Source organism: Nannospalax galili, unplaced genomic scaffold, assembly GCF_000622305.1.
Source record: "Nannospalax galili isolate Female #2095 unplaced genomic scaffold, S.galili_v1.0 scaffold1382, whole genome shotgun sequence".
In the NCBI taxonomy this organism is placed as follows: Eukaryota; Metazoa; Chordata; class Mammalia; order Rodentia; family Spalacidae; genus Nannospalax; species Nannospalax galili.
Genome location: NW_008348397.1, coordinates 366,036 through 382,915, shown reverse-complemented (window position 1 = coordinate 382,915; position 16,880 = coordinate 366,036). Strand labels below are relative to the sequence as shown.

The following is a 16,880-nucleotide window of genomic DNA, read 5'->3' as shown; positions in this document are numbered from 1 at the left end:
AGGGCATCAGCTCCCATGGAACAAACTGGAATTACAGGTGGTTGCCAGCTGCCCCATGGATATGGGTGCTGAGAACTGGACCCAGATCCTCTGCAAGAGCAGCAAGTGCTCTTACCACTAAGCCATCTCTCCATTCCTTCATGTAATGTATTTTGGTCATCTCCTTTCAAATCCACCCTCTACCTTCCTACCCCTGACCTTGAACTCTTGATCTTCCTGTCTCCATTTCTCTCGAGTGCTGAGATCACAAGCATGAGCCACCAGCCACCTTTCTGGCTCCCGTTATCTTTTGCCCCAAGTTGGAGCTGTGCTGCCCTGCCCTAGAGGCACAGCAGTGTCTCTGTGGACTCAGGCACAACGGCCATGTGTGACTGCAGCCCAGCCAGACCCCATGTGTCCTTCTGCAGGGTAGTACCTGTGGCTTGCGCAGTGAGGCATTTGGGGCGGGCTGGTTCAAGGCTGGGGGGGTGTGGGCACAGGGATCAGGCCACACAAACTTGGTGACTGAAGTGTGTGCTCCCCATGGCAGCTGAGGCATTGTCTGAAGCTGGGGTTGTGGGACTGGGACAAGGCCCGGCCCCTTAAGGGCCGACTTCCTTAGGATAGTATGTCTAAGGAAGATGCTGAGGGGTCTGGGTGGTAATGATGAGGTCTGAGATGAACTTGGTATGGAGCAGATTGGGGTCTGGTCTTCCATCTGGTGGTGACTTCAGCCAGAATGCCCCAAGAAGAAGGTGCACTGGCAACCTCTCTGATCTGGGAGACTTGGTGTCTGCCTATTCCCTTCCTTCCTCCCTATTGTCTTCTCTCCCTCTTTCCCTCCCTCGCTTTACTCCCTTTCTCCCTGTGCTCTCTCCCTCTCTCCCTCTGGGCCTGCTTTCCTCTGGCTGCCTCTCCAAGGAGATGTGGAGCTGACAGGACACCTTCTCTTGGTGCATGAACGGTGGTGATGCCTCTAGGCGGGAGCTAGCTTGTTAACACTGTTCAATATGGGCCCATGCCAGGGCTGTTCCAGCCTTTCCAGCTCCCACTTCAGAATGGAGGGTGACTGCTCCTTCCTGCATGTCCACCTCCTCCTTTCCCAGGGAAGCCAATTAGCCAAGTCTTCTTTAGAAGTGAAAAGACAAAAGCCTACAGCCCCATCTGACAGCCAGTGGAAGGACGTATGCCTAGGAGTGGATGAAGAAATTCACCCCTGCTCATCCACGTGGTCCTATGTCCTTGTGCAGTATACATTTTGAGCACCTGTCTGTGATTAGCTTTTTTTGCTTTTGTTTTTCCACAAATGAGAGGACTGAGGGTCGCAGAGTCCCTTGACCTTCTCAAGGTCACATAACTAGTTATTGGCAGAGCCAAGTTTGAGCAGAGCTTTCTTAGCTGCAGATTCAGTGATTTTTGGTAATGCCACAGCTTTGCCTGCTGTGTGTGGGAGGGAGGAGCAGGGACAAGAGGGAGAGCTGTGTGTTTGAGATTTTGATTTGTTACTCATTTGGAAAAGGGGGCTCTTGTCTGAGTGTGTGGTAGGGTTGTAGTGTGGGGAACTCGAGTTCTGTGGGGCGAACCCCTCTCAGGCTGGCCTCCGACCTCCAGCTCTTGTCTTTGGGCCTGGATGCTGCTGTGTCTTCTGGCTTGAGTTTGCTAGTCCTTATCCTCCTGAAGATAAGGAGAGAGACTCCTGGGAGATGCTTTCTGGAAAGTGGCACTGTAAAATAGAAACGTCCTCCCTGAGGCCCAGCACACCTGGGTCCTTGGCTCCTACATGACTGGTGAGGTTTGCTCTCTGGGCCTCAGTTTCCCTTCTGTGAAAGGCATTTGACTGGACTGGGAGAGCAGTGAGTTCTTTTGGACACAGACAGGATTGGCAGGGAAGTGATGTTGTGAGATCATGCCTCCCTGTTTAGGAGACAGGAGCTGAGGGGGGGCGAGCACACCACCAACTGGCCTGGAACTCACTATGTAGACCAGGCTGGCCTTGAACTCACAGAGATCCACCTGCCTCTGCCTCCCGAGTGCTGGGATTAAAGGCGTGTGCCACCACACCCGGCTTTCAAGTCTATTCTTTAGGACCATTCAGTGTGAGTTGGATGGTGCCTTTGCTTGCAGGGATGTTTGTAGTGTGAGGGCTGAGACAAGGGCACTGTCCTGAGGAAGCCGCCATCACCCTTAGGAGATCTTTGTCACCCTCAGGAGGCCCCTATCACATGGGGCTGATGGGGCCTAAATGCAGAGGAAGACTGGCTCCTGCTCCTGGAGTGTGCCCATTTAGAGGTTGGAGCCCCAAATGAGGCCAGAGTCTATTGGATATGGGGCATGCTCTGTGCTACCCTCAGACTAAAGGAGCTGTTCCCATGGGCCCATGACAGGATGCAGGCAGCTGAGTGGTAGAAATATCCTTTTTGGTGTATCCACACAGGGAGCCCACACTGTGGAAAGCACCAGAAGCTCTGAGGGGAGCTGGGGGAAGCCCAGGCCCCACCCCACTGCTCCTCCCAGGCAGGTGAGCTCTCCCTTCCCAGCCCTGAGGAGGTCCTTTAATTAGATTCCAACTCATTTACCAACTAAGTGGCCTTCAGTGGGTTTTAAATCTGTGCAAATTGGTTTGTGTTTTTCTGTCTGTGTGAGGTTGTGACTGGCAGCATCCAGTACCCCTCCTGGCTTTCCCTAGGACTTCCCTTCCTCCCCTCCTGGCTTTCCCTAGGGCTCTGTCACCCCCTGTCCTACCTGAGTCTGACTGCCCAGTTTCTTTTGGGTGGAAGAGAACACAGGGACACAGGCAACAGATGCCTCTCTGCCCCCAGGGAGGGAGGTCATAGCTGATGCAGGTTTAGTCACTCACTTCCCTGGCCTTCATATTCCCTGGCTGTACACAGAGGAGAGTCACCTGGCCTCAGGATCTCCATGATGGCTTTGTAGACAGTGCATGGAGTGGGGAGGGGCCCCAAGGTATGTCACCAGCTGACACACTCTTGCTTTGCCTGACCTCATGTCCATGACCACAGAGCCCAGGAAGTGGGAATCAGCCCCACCTCTTCCCTCTATCTTCCCAATTCCAGATCACAACTTGGGTGAAAGCTGCTGGCCTTCCTTGGGAACTCAGTGATGATAGCTTGCCCTGGATCTTTAGTGCTTCTGGAAGTCACCTTTACTGTCTCCCCCCCAACTTTCAACTCCTTTCCCTACCATGTTGCTCTCCCTTGGGCTCCCTTACTCCTTCCTCCCTGTCCTCCTTCCTGCCCAGACTGGGATTTGCTGAGGCGGCCTAACACTTGGGGGGGGGGGGCTGGATTGGCAGGGCATGGAGAGTTGAGGGGTGCAGGTATGGGGGGTTCTCTGGCTGGGAGCTGTGTGAGCCCCTGTCTCAACCCTCTGTCAGGCTTGCCTCCTCCCCTCCAGTTGCCCTTCCTCCCAACCCCCACCTCTGAGGCCCTTGTTAGAGTGACAGCAAGACTCAACAGGGCGCTGGGCATTAGCAATTTGGGGGGATATTACACAGGAATGTTTACAGAAAGGCAATGGCCTGGAAAATGACTTTGGTGGCTGTGGTGTGGGGCAGAAAAGCAGGTTCTAGAAAACAGACACAGATGGGCTTCTGCTCCAAGGACCCACAGACAGACAGTGGGGTGAGGAGCAGGGCACTCAGAGGCCTTCAATGGGCAGGAAGGGCCAGGGATGGTTCCTGAACCTTGGCACTCAAGAGGCAGGGCTAGGCCTGTGACCTTGGTCCTCTGGCCTCGGAGTTCAGCTTCTGGACCAGGTGGCAGCAGGATGAAGCTGTCAGGCAGAATTGACAGTGGCAGCGCCTCGGGGCTGCTCCTGGGCACCGCTTGCTCTGGCTCTAGAGGGGACACCGAGAACCTCTGCTATGTGCATGTGCATGTGTGGGTATGAGTGCATGCATGTGTGTGTATCTGTGTGTTTGTGTGTGTGTGTGTGTGTGTGTGTGTGTGTTCATGAACAGAGAGCACTGTGGCATCTGAAGCAGGCCTTCGTCCCTTCAACAAATTTTTGTCACCCCTCCCCCTTGCTGTTTGATGCTGGGGCAAATATTGCTGTCACCTCAGCGTCCCGTCCTCCTCTCCCGATACAGCTACCTTTCAGTCCCCATCTCTGTCCAACCCCTCAGCTTCCAAGGGAGGGAGCTTGGTGTCTGTGGAAAGGGATCTGGCTGTCTCTGGTCCTCAGAGTCCTTCGTGTCATCTTCTGTCACTGCAGCTCTGCTCCCCCTTCCACTTTCCCTCCTTTGCCCCCACCAGAAATCTCTTTTGAAGGTGATGTCATGTACCATTGCTGCCCAACAGAAAGGAAGAGGACAGAGTAGCTGGTGACATTCTGGGTAAAGATGCCAGGTGGAGATGATAGTGATGGCTTATGAGATGGTGTCACTAAGATACTGGGATCTTAATTCTTCTAATGAGTTACAGTGATTTCATGTAAAAGAATGCAGTGGAGGGTAAAAATAAATCAGGTCCATAAATAAACTGGGGAGGTTGGCATCCAACAAGTAACAATGTCAGTCTGCTCACAAGCACCTGCACTTTCATCCTCAGCCGGCCACTGGAGGGCGCCCACTGCTTCCCATCACCACAGCCTTGGCCACCTTCCCCTTCCCCAGGGCCCTGAGCTGTGAGGGTGATCTGAGCCCCCTTGATCACCTTCTGCGCCCAGGCATCCTCATGCTCCATTTTGTCAGTCCCTGGCATCTGCCCTGTCACCTCAACTTTCTGATTCAAGAATCTCAGAGCTCAGTATGGTGGTGAATGTCTGCAATGCAGTATTTGTGCAGATGGCAGAGACAACATCATGGGTTCAAGGCCAGCCTGGGTTACACACTGAGTTTCAGGCTAGTCTCCCATACATATGGAGACCTCGTCCCCCAAAATAAAAATCATAGTGGGCCTTGTACATAGAGGGTCTCTAGACTTTCCCTTAGCTCTCTGGCTCCCATAGTCCCATATCTCTTCTCTTGCACACCCCAGCACACACAGACACTCAGACACATACACAGATGCACAGACACACAGACACAGAGATACAGACACAGACACACATAGACACACACACACAGAGACACACACACACACACAGCCTGAACACAGCTGGATCCTTGAGTGCTTCCCAGCCATTGATCTGGCCACCAGCCAACCTGGAACCGGCTGCCAGCCTGCTGGAACCATCGATCTCCTGGCTTTTTTTCCTAGGCTGCTCAGTCCAGAGAGGGTCAGGACAGCTTGAGGACTTGCTGGTATCTGAAATTGTCTGTGGGGGGAGGGGAGAATGAAGAGGCCAACAGCCTCAGCCCAGGCTTGTCTCCCGCTGGAAGCAGTGTACTTTCTTCTTGGTCCCAGCTTCTCCCCTGGGAGCAGGGTTTGGAAGTTAACACCCACCCCACACTTTTTTTTTTTTTTTTAACAGATTAGACTCCTGGCTCATCAGGAAAGGGGCTACTTGGATAAATGAATAACTGAGTACTAGCCTAGGGTCTCTGGGGAAGGATCTGATTCAACCCTGGGTGAGTTGACCAAGCTTGACTTCAGGAGCATGAGCTCTAAGAGATAAGGGCCAGGGACTAGAAGGAATGTAGCTCATCTGGCTGAGTGCTTGCCTAGCTAGCATGCATGAAGCCCTGGGTTCGATCTCCAGCACTGCTTAAATCAGGCATTGTAGCACATACTTGTAATCCTAGCACTCAGGAGGTAAAGGCAGGAGGATCAAAGTTATCCTTGGCTACATAATGAGTATGAGGCCAGCCTGGGTAACATGAGACCCTGTCTCAGAGAGAGAAAGGGGAGGTGTGTGGTATTGCATCTAGTTATTCCTGGGCTAACCCCCTCTCTCAAGGATGGCTCCATTTAGAAGTGCAGGCTGGTCCTCCTAGCTCCACCTGGCCCTATAGAAAGTCATTAGCTATGAACCAAGCAGGAAGCCAGGATACCTGGGTTACTTTATCCTCCCCCTGAGCCTCAGCTTTCTTCTTTATTTAATCTAGAATCTCCAAAGTTTGTTGTTTATTTATTTATTTATTTATTTATTTATTTATTTATTTATTTATTTATTTTGGTCTTTTTGAGACAGGGTCTCCCTGTAGCCCCAGCTGGCCTGGAGCTCACTATGTCGACCAGGCTGGCCTTGAACTCACAGAGATCCACCTGCCTCCAAGACTACAGGTGTGTGCCACCATGCCCAGCTAGAATCTCCAAAGTTCTTAAACTAATTCTAGAGCCTTTCAGACCCAAGCCTCTCCTGGCCACTGCCCCTCTCTCTGTTCCGCCAGTGCCCTGGGCATCTGAGGAGTGAGCCCTGATCTCCGGAAGGCAGTAAGGTGCTTGTCCCTGTTCTCCTCCCACTCAAGCCTGCTCATCAGTTCCCTCCTCACTGCCATCAGGAGAGATTAAGGAGACTATAGGCCTAAAGTACAGCTGGTTTTTAACACTCTGTCCTCCCCTTCTCTGCCATCATCACCTGGGAGATGGCCCCCAGGAGCCTCCATGTCTCCATTTGTCTCAGGGTGGTACACTGCCCCATTCCAGAGATGGGGACATCCTCCCAGAAGTAAGGAGGGAAGACTGGTGTGAGGGGCAGGTGTGGAAGGGGAGCTGTTCTGGGGCCAAGAGGGAAGCCACAGGTAAATAGAGTTTTGAAGACCTTTCCCAGTCTGGGAGGTTACCAGGGCTCAGAGCTGGATCCAGCAGCAAGGCCATGGTAGAACATGCACAGCCTGGTCAGAGGGAGGACTCCAGAGTACCTAGCACCCTTGGCCATGGAGGTTATCCCCCTGCTCAGCTATCCTCAGTACAGAGAGGCCCACCAGCTGTTAGGGTGAATGGAGGGGGAAGGGAGTCAAGGTCTGTATCCACAAGTACCCAGAGCATCCTCCGCTTATTCCTTTGTGTGTCATCCAGTCAGCCACTCTGGACTGTCACCAACTCCTCCAGGTCAGGGACTGTCAGGAAGATGGCCCTGGTGTTCCTACCCTCACTCAGCCTTCTACCCCAGTTTCTCCTGTAGTCGGGAATTGTGTGCACTGAATCAGCTCCACATGGCTTCTATTAACTCAACTTCACTTTGAACTTGACTATGTGTACTTAAGAAGAACCCTTTATCTCATTCCCACTCCAAAGAATAATATCCATGAAACCAGTGATTGACTTCCTCCTTCATATTTGTTTTAATCCTTATGAAAATGAAGGTGTAATTATTTTAAAATTATTATTATTATTATTATTATTTTGTCCTTTTGAAACAGGGTCTCCCTTAGCTCCAGCTGTCCTGGAACTCACTATGTAGACCAGACTGACCTCAGATTCACAAAGATCCGCCTGCCTCTGCCTCCTAAGTGCTAGGATTAAAGGTATGTGCCACCATGCCTGGCCCCTTATTATTTTTATTTTATGTGTATGAGTGTATTGCCTGCATGTAGGTAAGTGCACCAGTTTCATGCAATACCCACGGACAGAAGAGGCCATTGGATCCCCTGGAACTAGAGTTATGGACAGTTGTTAGCTGCCATGTGGGTGTTGGGATTCGAACCCAGGTCTTCTGCAAGAACAACCAGTGTTCTTAACTGCTGAGTCATCTCTCCAGCCCCTATTTATTTATTTTTTATGTATATGAGTGTTTTACCTGCATGTATCCAGCTATACTCAAGTCATGCAATGCCCTCGGAGGCCAGAAGAAGGCATCTCATTATGTGTTGGGAACCTAATACAGGTCTCTGCAAGAGCAGCCCATGCTCTTAACAACTAAATCATCTCTCTAGCCCCAATATGTTTTCTATGCATTGTGCGCATACACACGTGTAGATAGATATAGATATAAAGTAATGTTTTTCCCAAATTCACCACTGTGTCTGTGAGAAGTCACAGAGGACTTTGACTGTGGTGGAAGGGATGAAGGGTGTTTGGGGGGACGGATGGAGACGGTGACCCAGTGGGGTCACATGATTGGGAGAATGGAGGGTAGAGAAGGAAGTCTGCACGATGTGTCATATGCACCATGCTCAGCTACTCAGTAAACAACTATCATCTATCTGGGAAGGTGGGGCATGCAAACCCAACAGATATTGGGGCCCCTCCCATTGTTGTTGTTGGGCTCCAGCTTCTTGGTAGCCATCTTTGAAATGGGGACCATGATAACACCTGCCAGACAGGAGTGCTGAGGGTTCTCGAGCCTTGGTGATGGTGGAGAGACCCTGGTGAGCTGCTGACTTCAGCTCCTATGGGAGCTGTTTTCCTTGTGGTTTAGTGAGAGATGCTAGGTCCTCTGCTGCTGTGTACCTAGATGCACATGCCCAGAAGAGTGTGTTGTATGTGTGTGTGTGTGTGTGTGTGTGTGTGTGTGTGTGTGTGTGTGGTGGTCAGGTGGTTAGTTTTGAAATACAGCTGAATCTCTCCTTTCCTCCTGTGGTTGGGTAGGAGTGGGTGCAGCCTGGCAGCAGCCCTGGTAAACAGTGGCAGTATGGAGGGAGGAGGGTTCTCATGAACCTGACTGAGTCTCAGGAGTCCCAGCCTTGTCTCCTTTTGCCCTATCTGATCTTCAAGGAGCTCCAGAGTGGGGCAGTGCTGATGTGAGCGTAGCCCTGGCTTGGGGGACCGAGTGCTGATACCCCAGTTTTAGACTCTCTTTAGACCATACTTAAGAGGTACCACTCTTAAGGGTATGAGGGTATGTAAGGGTATGTATGGAGACTGCTGTCTCCCAATGGGGTGACTTCTTGCGGGGATTCGGGTGTTTCTTGCCCAGGAACATGGCTAAAGAGGACACCCAGCAGAGCTCCTCTTCCTCAGGGGTGAGGGTGGGAAACTATGGGGCTAGGCTGGGGAGGGTGGGAGCCAGAGGAGGTGGCTGGAGGACTTAGGAAGAGGAGTTAGAGTTTGTGTGGAGACTTCACCCCCAGCCTTCTCTTTTTTTCCTGCTTCTGTACTGTCCTTTGTCCTCTGTGTGTCTCTGTGGATCCCAAGCTTGCCTATGTGCTGGGAGAAGAGCTTGAAGAAGGAGAGGGGAAGGGGAGCAGAAAGGAAGCTTGACCTGTTCTGTCTGCTTGCTTTCTCCTTTAAGTTTGTCCCAATCCATCTCTCACTGTACTCTCTGTGCCTAGCCTCTCCTGTCCGTCTGTCTGTCTGTCTCTGGGGAGGGAGGGAAAGGAAGTTTCTCTACCCCAGACTTTGGGCCTCCAGCTCCCCTGGGAAGAAGCCCTGAAAGTGATCTTTGCCCTCATTCTCCCTGGCTCCCATGATTCCCCAGGCCCCTCTCCTAGATGTTCCCCAGCTCCAGGAGCCTGTCCTGGATGTGCTGGTCTCAGGAGCCCATGGCCCCAGTCTCTCCTTTTAGAATGCTCTAGAACCCAGTGCAACTCCTTTCCCCATATGTCAGGAATCATTTAAAAGGCACCTCAGCTTTAGGAAGGGGAAGGAGTGTGTCGTTAGAGGTGACCAAGGCACCTTGCTATAGTCCTCCCCCACCCTCCACCCCTCACCCCCTACCCCCTGAATCTGCAGTCATATTGCTCCAAAGTTCACCAAAGGAGCAAGCTGCATCTAGGCCCTGCTCCACATCCACCACTTGGGCCTGTCTGTTCACTGTCCACCTCATAGACTCTTTAGCCCCCTTGCATGTTTCAGAGGCCTCTCTGGCCCAACCCAACAGGCCCTGCCCCTCCCCGTCTCGCCCTGCAGGGACCCTTGTGGAAGATGGGCAGCCCCAGGCCTGACGCCTGGATGACCCCAGCCCCTCTCCCTTCTTGCAGATCCGGAGCGGAGCAGCCCTCCCATGCTGTCTGCCGACGATGCCGAGTACCCGAGGGAGTACCGGACCCTGGGGGGCGGGGGCAGCGGGGGCAGCGGGGGCCGGCGCTTCTCCAACGTGGGGCTGGTGCACACATCTGAGAGGCGGCACACTGTGATCGCTGCCCAGAGCCTGGAGGCGCTCAGCGGGCTCCAGAAGGCAGATGCGGACCGCAAGCGTGATGCGTTCATGGACCACCTGAAGAGCAAGTACCCCCAGCACGCCCTGGCCCTGCGAGGCCAACAGGACCGGATGCGGGAGCAGGTGAGTGCAAGCGCCTGAGTGTGAGGGGCAGGGGCTGCAGGGATTGGGGATCCGTAGGGCCCATCCAGTGCTCCTTGGTTCTGGGGCAGAGCTGGAAACCTGGAGTTGAGTTGGGAAGCTTTGTCACCAGGGCCCTGGTCTTTTCTGGAGCCTGGGGAAGAAAGGAGTAAAGCTCAGCCTCCAGATCCCTGCTAACTGGCGGGCATTCTAGAGCATGGGTTTGGGCAGTGTGGGAAGAAGGGCTGGAAGACTGTCTTGGACGACAAAGGAGTGACTGGGAAGAAGGGAAGGGGAAACTTTGAGAAGAGACTGAGCCTGAGGGTACCCCCAATGGGAGAGTTGAGGTGCTTGGTCTTGGCACCTCTGTCAGCTTGGGAGACTCTGCACACTGCATCCCCAGTTCTAGCCTGAACAGAACCCAGAGCTGGGGCTGTTACCTTCTTTGTAACCCAAACTGGCTGTGTGACTGAGCTGGAGGCCTCTGTATGCCTTGGTTCTCTCCTGTCATCAGTAAGACTTAGAGAAGGTCTGGGGCCTCTGCCTCTGGACCAGGACCTGCATAGGGTGAGATGCTTCCCTTCTCAGCCTCCCCCAGCCCAGGCTCTTAATGACCCTCTCTACCCATGCACCAGCTTCTCTCTAAGTTCTTTCTCTTGGGACTAGTATTCTGTGTTCAGCCCTTCATTGGCAAAGGGCCATGATGACTGCTGCATCCTGGCTCTGGGGACCCAGACATTGTCCTCAGTAGGATGATGGTCCACTCATCAGTATCTTTTCAGTTAGACCCTGGGATGTCAGGCCCTGCTTTCTTTCCCAGGTATTGGTGGGTGTGGCTGGGGATGGGGAGGAACATGTTCACCCCATTTCAGAGGTTGAGGACACAATGGCATGTTTCTGGAACCCTGCCACCCCTGATTCTTTTCTAGTTCTGTCTGACTTTTGCCTTTCCACAGTTCCAGAGTACTCCTGGGAGCAGAGTCCAGGACAGTGAGGATGAGGAAGAATTTTTATTTGCTTGTGTCCCTGGCCCCCTTAACTGGGGAAAAGGATGATTAAACTTTGTGTGAGGGGCCCAGTCAGTTGGGAATGGACTTAGCAGCAGGGCTGATCAAGGGAGACTGCCTGGAGGAGGAGATACCTATATGAAACCTAATAGGGTGAAAGGGTTTGAATACACAGAGGAACTGAGTGCTATACCAGCAGGTACAGGGGAAACATTACCATCCTGGGCTTGAGTTTATGTGGGGAGTGGCAGAGAGGTCTCCTGGCTGGTACCTTAGACTGTGGGGTTGGCAGTTAAACATGTGGGGCCAGGCTAACAAAGTGGGATGGCAGGGGTCTAGAGAAAAGACTTAGTGGTTAAGAGCAGTGACTTCTCTTGCAGAAGACCCAGCATCCACATGGCAGCTAACACCCATCTGTAACGCCTGTTCCAGGGGATCCAACGCCCTCTTCTGGCCTCTGCGGGCATTGCATGCATAGGTGTGATTACATACAGGCAAAACAGTTATACACATAAATTAAGAATTTTTTTTTCTAAAAGTGGGGTGGGTAGGTGGAGACCTAAAAGGGTGTGTTTGTTTTGGATGGTGAATTGAAGCTGGGTCTGGGAAAGGAGGAGAGGAAGGAAAGTGGTCCTTGGACAGGGTGGGAGAAGAGACTAAGCAAGGGCTGTCTGGATCTATTTATAAAGGGAATGACAGAAAAAAAAAACTGGCTAGGGACTGGTGATGTAGTTCACTAGGTAGAATGTTGGCCTGGTATGCAGGAGGCTCTGGGTTTGAATCTCAGTACTACACAAACTAGGTGTTGTGGTGCATACCTGTAATCCCAGCACTCTAGAGGTAGAGGCAAGAGAATCAGAAGTTCAAGGTCATCCTTAGCTGCATAGTGAGTTAGAGGCCAGCCTGGGCTACACGAGACCCTATCTCTAAAAATAATCAAAAACAAAATCCTGGCTGATGGAGAGATGTTGGTTCCTGGTTAAAAACAAAAAAACAGAAGTAGGTGGGAATCATAGGGGTGGGATGAGAAGTTAGGGGGGTTCCCAAGACACTGAGTGGAAACAGTATGTACAGTTCTGGACTCCAGAGGGACCATGGATTCAGGAGCCCCGAGACATAATTGGAAGTGGGACATGAGAGGACCATGAAGGTAAAATGTGATGGTCAGGGAGGGGGCTGCGGGTTAGTGGGTACCTGCACTCAGAATTCCAGATGGATCCTGGCAGGGGTCCAGGCAGGGCTATGGAGACTAGGGGTGCTGAGGAACTGGGCACCCTGGCCACACACGTGTCTGGAGAGTTAGTGACAAAAAGATGAGACTAGCCAGGTGACAGCTTCAAGGGATGCCAAGCCTGACATGGAACATTTATGTGCTGGCATGTGCATTGGTAGGAGCAGGCTGGTAAACACTCAGTAGGTACTTAGCAAACACATCCAGAGTGAATCAAAGGCCTGTCCTGTTTAAGTTCATTCCTTTCTTCTGTCTTGTCTCTACCATCCCCTCCCTTAAAGGCTCAATGGCAGGACTCAGAGGGCTTTCATTTGGGCAGAGAGCCCAAATTTGGTGCAGCAATGGTGCGAAGTTAGGTAAAAATTTGGAAGAGAAATGATTGACGAGAGTAGTTTCTGAGGGCAGGGCAGAGTGGGACAATCTTGGAGGATCAAATCTGGGAGCCTTGGCATAGGAGAAGGAAGTGGCTTTCATGGAGGTGGCAGAGACAATAGAGATGAGGTCACTACTGCCCAGTGGTCCCCATCTCTGTGAGGTCAGAGGGGATCTCCTTGAGGAGGACCGAGAAGACAAGTGCTCAAAGAGTCAAGAACTGGAAATCAGGGTTCTGAAAAGCCCTGCCCTGTCTAAGGAGACAGACATGCAGACAGACTGGGGGCCCTTGTTAGAGGGCCAGACACTGCGAGGGAACCAACACCCCTCTGCCCCACTGCCCCTCTGCCCCTCTGCCCCACTGCCCCTCTGCCCCTTGCCAAGGCTTGCCCCAGGATCACCCATCCTTTCCTGTCCCATCCCCAGCGGCTCCTGTCCGTTCCCCCTAATGGGGTGTCCCTTGCTTCACACACACAGGTCGGCGGCTGGACCGTGGACCCTGTGTGCCTCCTCAGCTCCCTCTGCTCCCACCTCCACAGCGACTCTGCCCCCTCCGGGGCTGGCCAGCCCACCCAGGTGAGCCACCCATCTCCACCCCAAATTCATGATGGAGCTTGGCTTTGGGGAGGCTTATTTTTTGGAGGGGGGGATATTAAGGATTTTTATTTTGTACCCCTTTCTCTTTTATGTAGGAGCCCTCCATTTTCAGGACATTTCCATGCCCTGTACCCCACATCTCCCCTGACCGATTCCTTACCATTGCCTTTCCAAATCTAGCTGGAACTTTTTTTCAGGGATGTTGGTAGTCATGATTTAAAAGCAAGCAAGCAAACAAAGCCAGTTATCTCTCTCCTTGAAACAGAAACACATAATCTTGTTCTTGGGGTTCTTGAGAACCTCTCATTCTCACCTGCACTAGAGATCATCTTATGCCCTATCTATACCCCAATTTCCTGAGAAGAACCTGCCTTCCCCTGTCTCACCACCAGGAAGTTCTGCGTGGTGTCTCTCTTACCCTTCTTGAAGTTTTTAAAAAGAACTTGGGCATCTAGCCATTGCTTCTGAGCTTGATTCTCAGTTCCTCACCAAGCCCCATTTTTCCTGATGGGGAAGATGTATTTCAGCATAGATAGGGACTCACAAGCCTGGACATTGCCAGGGGAGAAATAATGGGCTCTAGAGGCCACCGAGGGACCAGAAGTCAAATTTAAAGCCAGGGAGTTTCAACTTGATGGTCAACACAGGAGGTGGGAGAAGGCAGTGGCTGCCAAATTCATTGAGCAGAAGAGGTCCAGTTCATAAGTGTGGCAAAGCTTGACTTTTTGAAGGAAAATGAAATGAAAGGATTGTGACCAGCTAGGAAATGAGAAGCTTCCAGAACTGGGGCATCTAGGCTAGGATGAACTCAAGTCTAGAAACAGCTTGGCACACTGGGCATCATTCACAGGGCATGGAGCCACTTTCTTTCCCACTCTTAGCCCCATTTTAGCTGAACTTGGGCAGCAGGGGATATGTTTGTTCCCAAGGCTGGATGACAGGTGGGACAGACTTGTCCTGAGTGGCCATGTTTGATGGAGACAGTGGGATTAGGATGAGACAGAGGACAGGTACAGGATGGGTAGGCCAGTGCCCTGAGTCCTCCCGAGGTGTCCAGATAGAGTGTTGGGTCAGGGGATAGGGCTGGGGTGAAGGGCAGGAGTGAGGCTGGACTCAGTGGTGCCCCATGGTGGAGTTCAGGTCTATATGACTGGCATCTCCTCTGGTGGAGGAGGGAGAGCTTGTGAGGACCTTTGCCCCAGGGCTTTCTAATAACCCCAGACTGCTGTACCCACGATCTTGTCATCTCTTGATACTTAGCGCTTACCACACCACTCTCCCCCTCCCCAGGGATACATCCGAGGTTCCTTTTTGCAAAGCTCAGGGATGGAGACATCCAGTAAAGGCCACAATCACACAGCAAGGCAGGATCAGGGACCATCAGAGAAACTTAAGTATCTTTAGGCTTCCCAGATTCAATGGATTAAGTCGAGGAAAGATGAAAGGGGCAAAGGGGGCGCCGCTGAGACCCTGGTGAAGCGAGCCTGTGGGTTGGGAAGGTGGTGGTAACTCAGACCTTTGGGGGTGGGGGCAGTGAAGAGGATCTTGGGAAGGGACCAGAGGTTAGACCAAGCCACAGCCCCTCCCCCGCTTCCACTAGGCTGTCTAACCTCCCTCCCTCCTGCTGCAACCCGAGTCCCGGGCGGCGGGCCGGCATATCGGGTGACCGCGGCGACGCAGCCACCAGTCTCCGCCGCTCCGCGGCGGGGCTGCGCCGGCGGGACCGCGCCGGGGGAGGGGGGCGAGAGAGGGGATGTGCACGGTGGTGTTGCGCGGCGCGCCAGGTGGAGTCGCGGTTACCGGGGCGACCGGGGCCCGGGCAGGTTCGGCGGCGGCGGCGGCGGCGGCCCTAGCACTGCAGCAAAGGGCACCAGAGGCGGCCGGGGGAGGGGCGAGCCCGTGCGGGTGGGCGTAGCGGGCCGCCCTCCCCCACTCCGTCGGACGCGGGCCTGGGCCCAGCGCGTGCACCTGTGGCCGCGGTAAGGGGGAGCGGCTACGGGGGGCGGGGACCCGGAGATGGGATCCCAATCTACGGCCCTCGCGCCTAGGGGTGCGGGTCGCGGGGCCGCGGCGGGTTCCCTATCTCTGAGAAACGCCCTCTCCCTTTCCCCACCGCAGCAGGTGCTTTCCACGTGGGCCGGCCCCCACCCCCAAATGCGGCAGGCGCCCCCTCCCCCAGCCTTAGAAAGTCATGACCTTCCCAGGGTGCTGCCTAGTGCCGGAGCCACGGGGCTCCCGCAGCGCACCCCCTCCCCGCATACTAGTCCTCCGCAGGGTTGGGAGCTGCGGGTGTCGCTGTGCACCCCTGGGGGAGGGCCGTGCGCGTCGTGGAGGTGGCAAGCTGGCGTGGGGAGGGCGCGTGGCGCGGACCCGGGCTGGGGGCGGGTGTTTATGAGGACTGGGGTTCACCGGAGTTGAGAGGTGGGTGTGTGCGCCGGGGTACGCCAAGTCAGGGGATGAAGGAGGGGGGCTATGATCCGTTTGACTTCCGTTCCTCGGGGGTAGGATGCTCGCTGGGGGCTTGAGGTCACGGAGGGGTCACGCAGTCACCTGGCCTACCAGCGATATCTGCCCAAGGGAGGAGAGGGACCTCAGCTGGGAGGGGTAAAGCTCCGGAGGGGCTGGCTCCCGGGTTTGAGTGTAGCGGGGAGGAGAGCCAGCTCCAGGAGGAGGGAGGAACCACAAGACTAACTACGGGAGCGGTAGGGAGCCATGGACGTTAGCTACTCAACCCATGGGGGAAAAGGCGGTTTCCTCTGCTCACCCGGGAGTTAGTTTGCTTCCTTGGGTCCCCGGGGAAGTCCCCTCCCCCATAGCTGAAAGCCTTGTTGTGAGGGCTGGTTGGCTTCCCTGACGCTCTTAGCAACTCCCATTTGTCCCAGCTCCTGCAGCGGACCCTGGCAGAGTCTCTCCTGATCAGCTTCTTTCCGCGTTCTCCCAGAGCTCACGGATGGGCTATCCTACTCCCATACTCAGAGATAAATGGCTTGGTCCCAGATTTGAGGATTTTGTTAAGGGTGGAGACCCAGAGGGCTCCTGGACTCCTCCCGCCCCTGCCCTCTTTCCAGGGACTTTCGGGAGCTGGACATTCCCAGAGAAAAGGCCCAGAAGAGTGGTGCCAAGAGGTGGAGATGAAGGTGGAGGGAGTCGGGCCAGGCCTAGTATTTAGAGCTGTCCGCTCCCTGCGGGCCTGGCCTGGCCTGGCTTGTTTAGTTGGTTGGCATTCTTTCATTGCCACTTTGTTGAGAGCATGCTACATACCAAGCACTGTGTTGGGCACAGGTTGAGGAACCGGCAACCAGGAAGCTGTGTGTGTGTGTGTGTGTGTGTGTGTGTGTGTGTGTGTGCGTGTGTGTGCGCGTGTGTGTGTGTGTGTGTGTGTGTGTGTGTGTGTGTGTGTCCGTCCGTGTCCCTTGTCTGTCCATGCGCCCCTGTCCCTTGGAGAACAGGGAGGATCCTCTCTTCTCTATTACAGGACTGTCCCATGGGTTAACACCTGGAAGGAGGGAGGATGGTGGGTCTCCCCAGAGGTTTCTCCCCACTGCAATTTTCCCCTCCAAGGATAGCAAGTTGCCTGGAGACCATGTGCCTGGTTCCTGCTGGGGCCAGTTGAAAGGATCCTCGAATATTCG

The 16,880-nt window shown here is 53.8% G+C and overlaps 1 protein-coding gene across 9 annotated transcripts in view; it reads left to right on the top strand.

Annotated features, from left to right (window-relative positions):
* Srcin1 (SRC kinase signaling inhibitor 1) overlaps window positions 1-16,880 on the top strand; it is a 64,302-nt gene that overhangs the window by 12,620 nt on the left and 34,802 nt on the right. For 7 of the 9 annotated variants that reach the window (XM_008845265.2, XM_017801152.1, XM_017801151.1 and 4 more), the window contains exons 2-3: window positions 9,743-10,044; window positions 13,129-13,227. In XM_008845265.2, coding sequence (XP_008843487.2) covers window positions 9,743-10,044; window positions 13,129-13,227 — 401 coding nt within the window. The remainder of the gene's footprint in view (window positions 1-9,742; window positions 10,045-13,128; window positions 13,228-16,880) is intronic. The other 2 variants (XM_017801154.1, XM_017801149.1) reach the window with 1 other exon arrangement.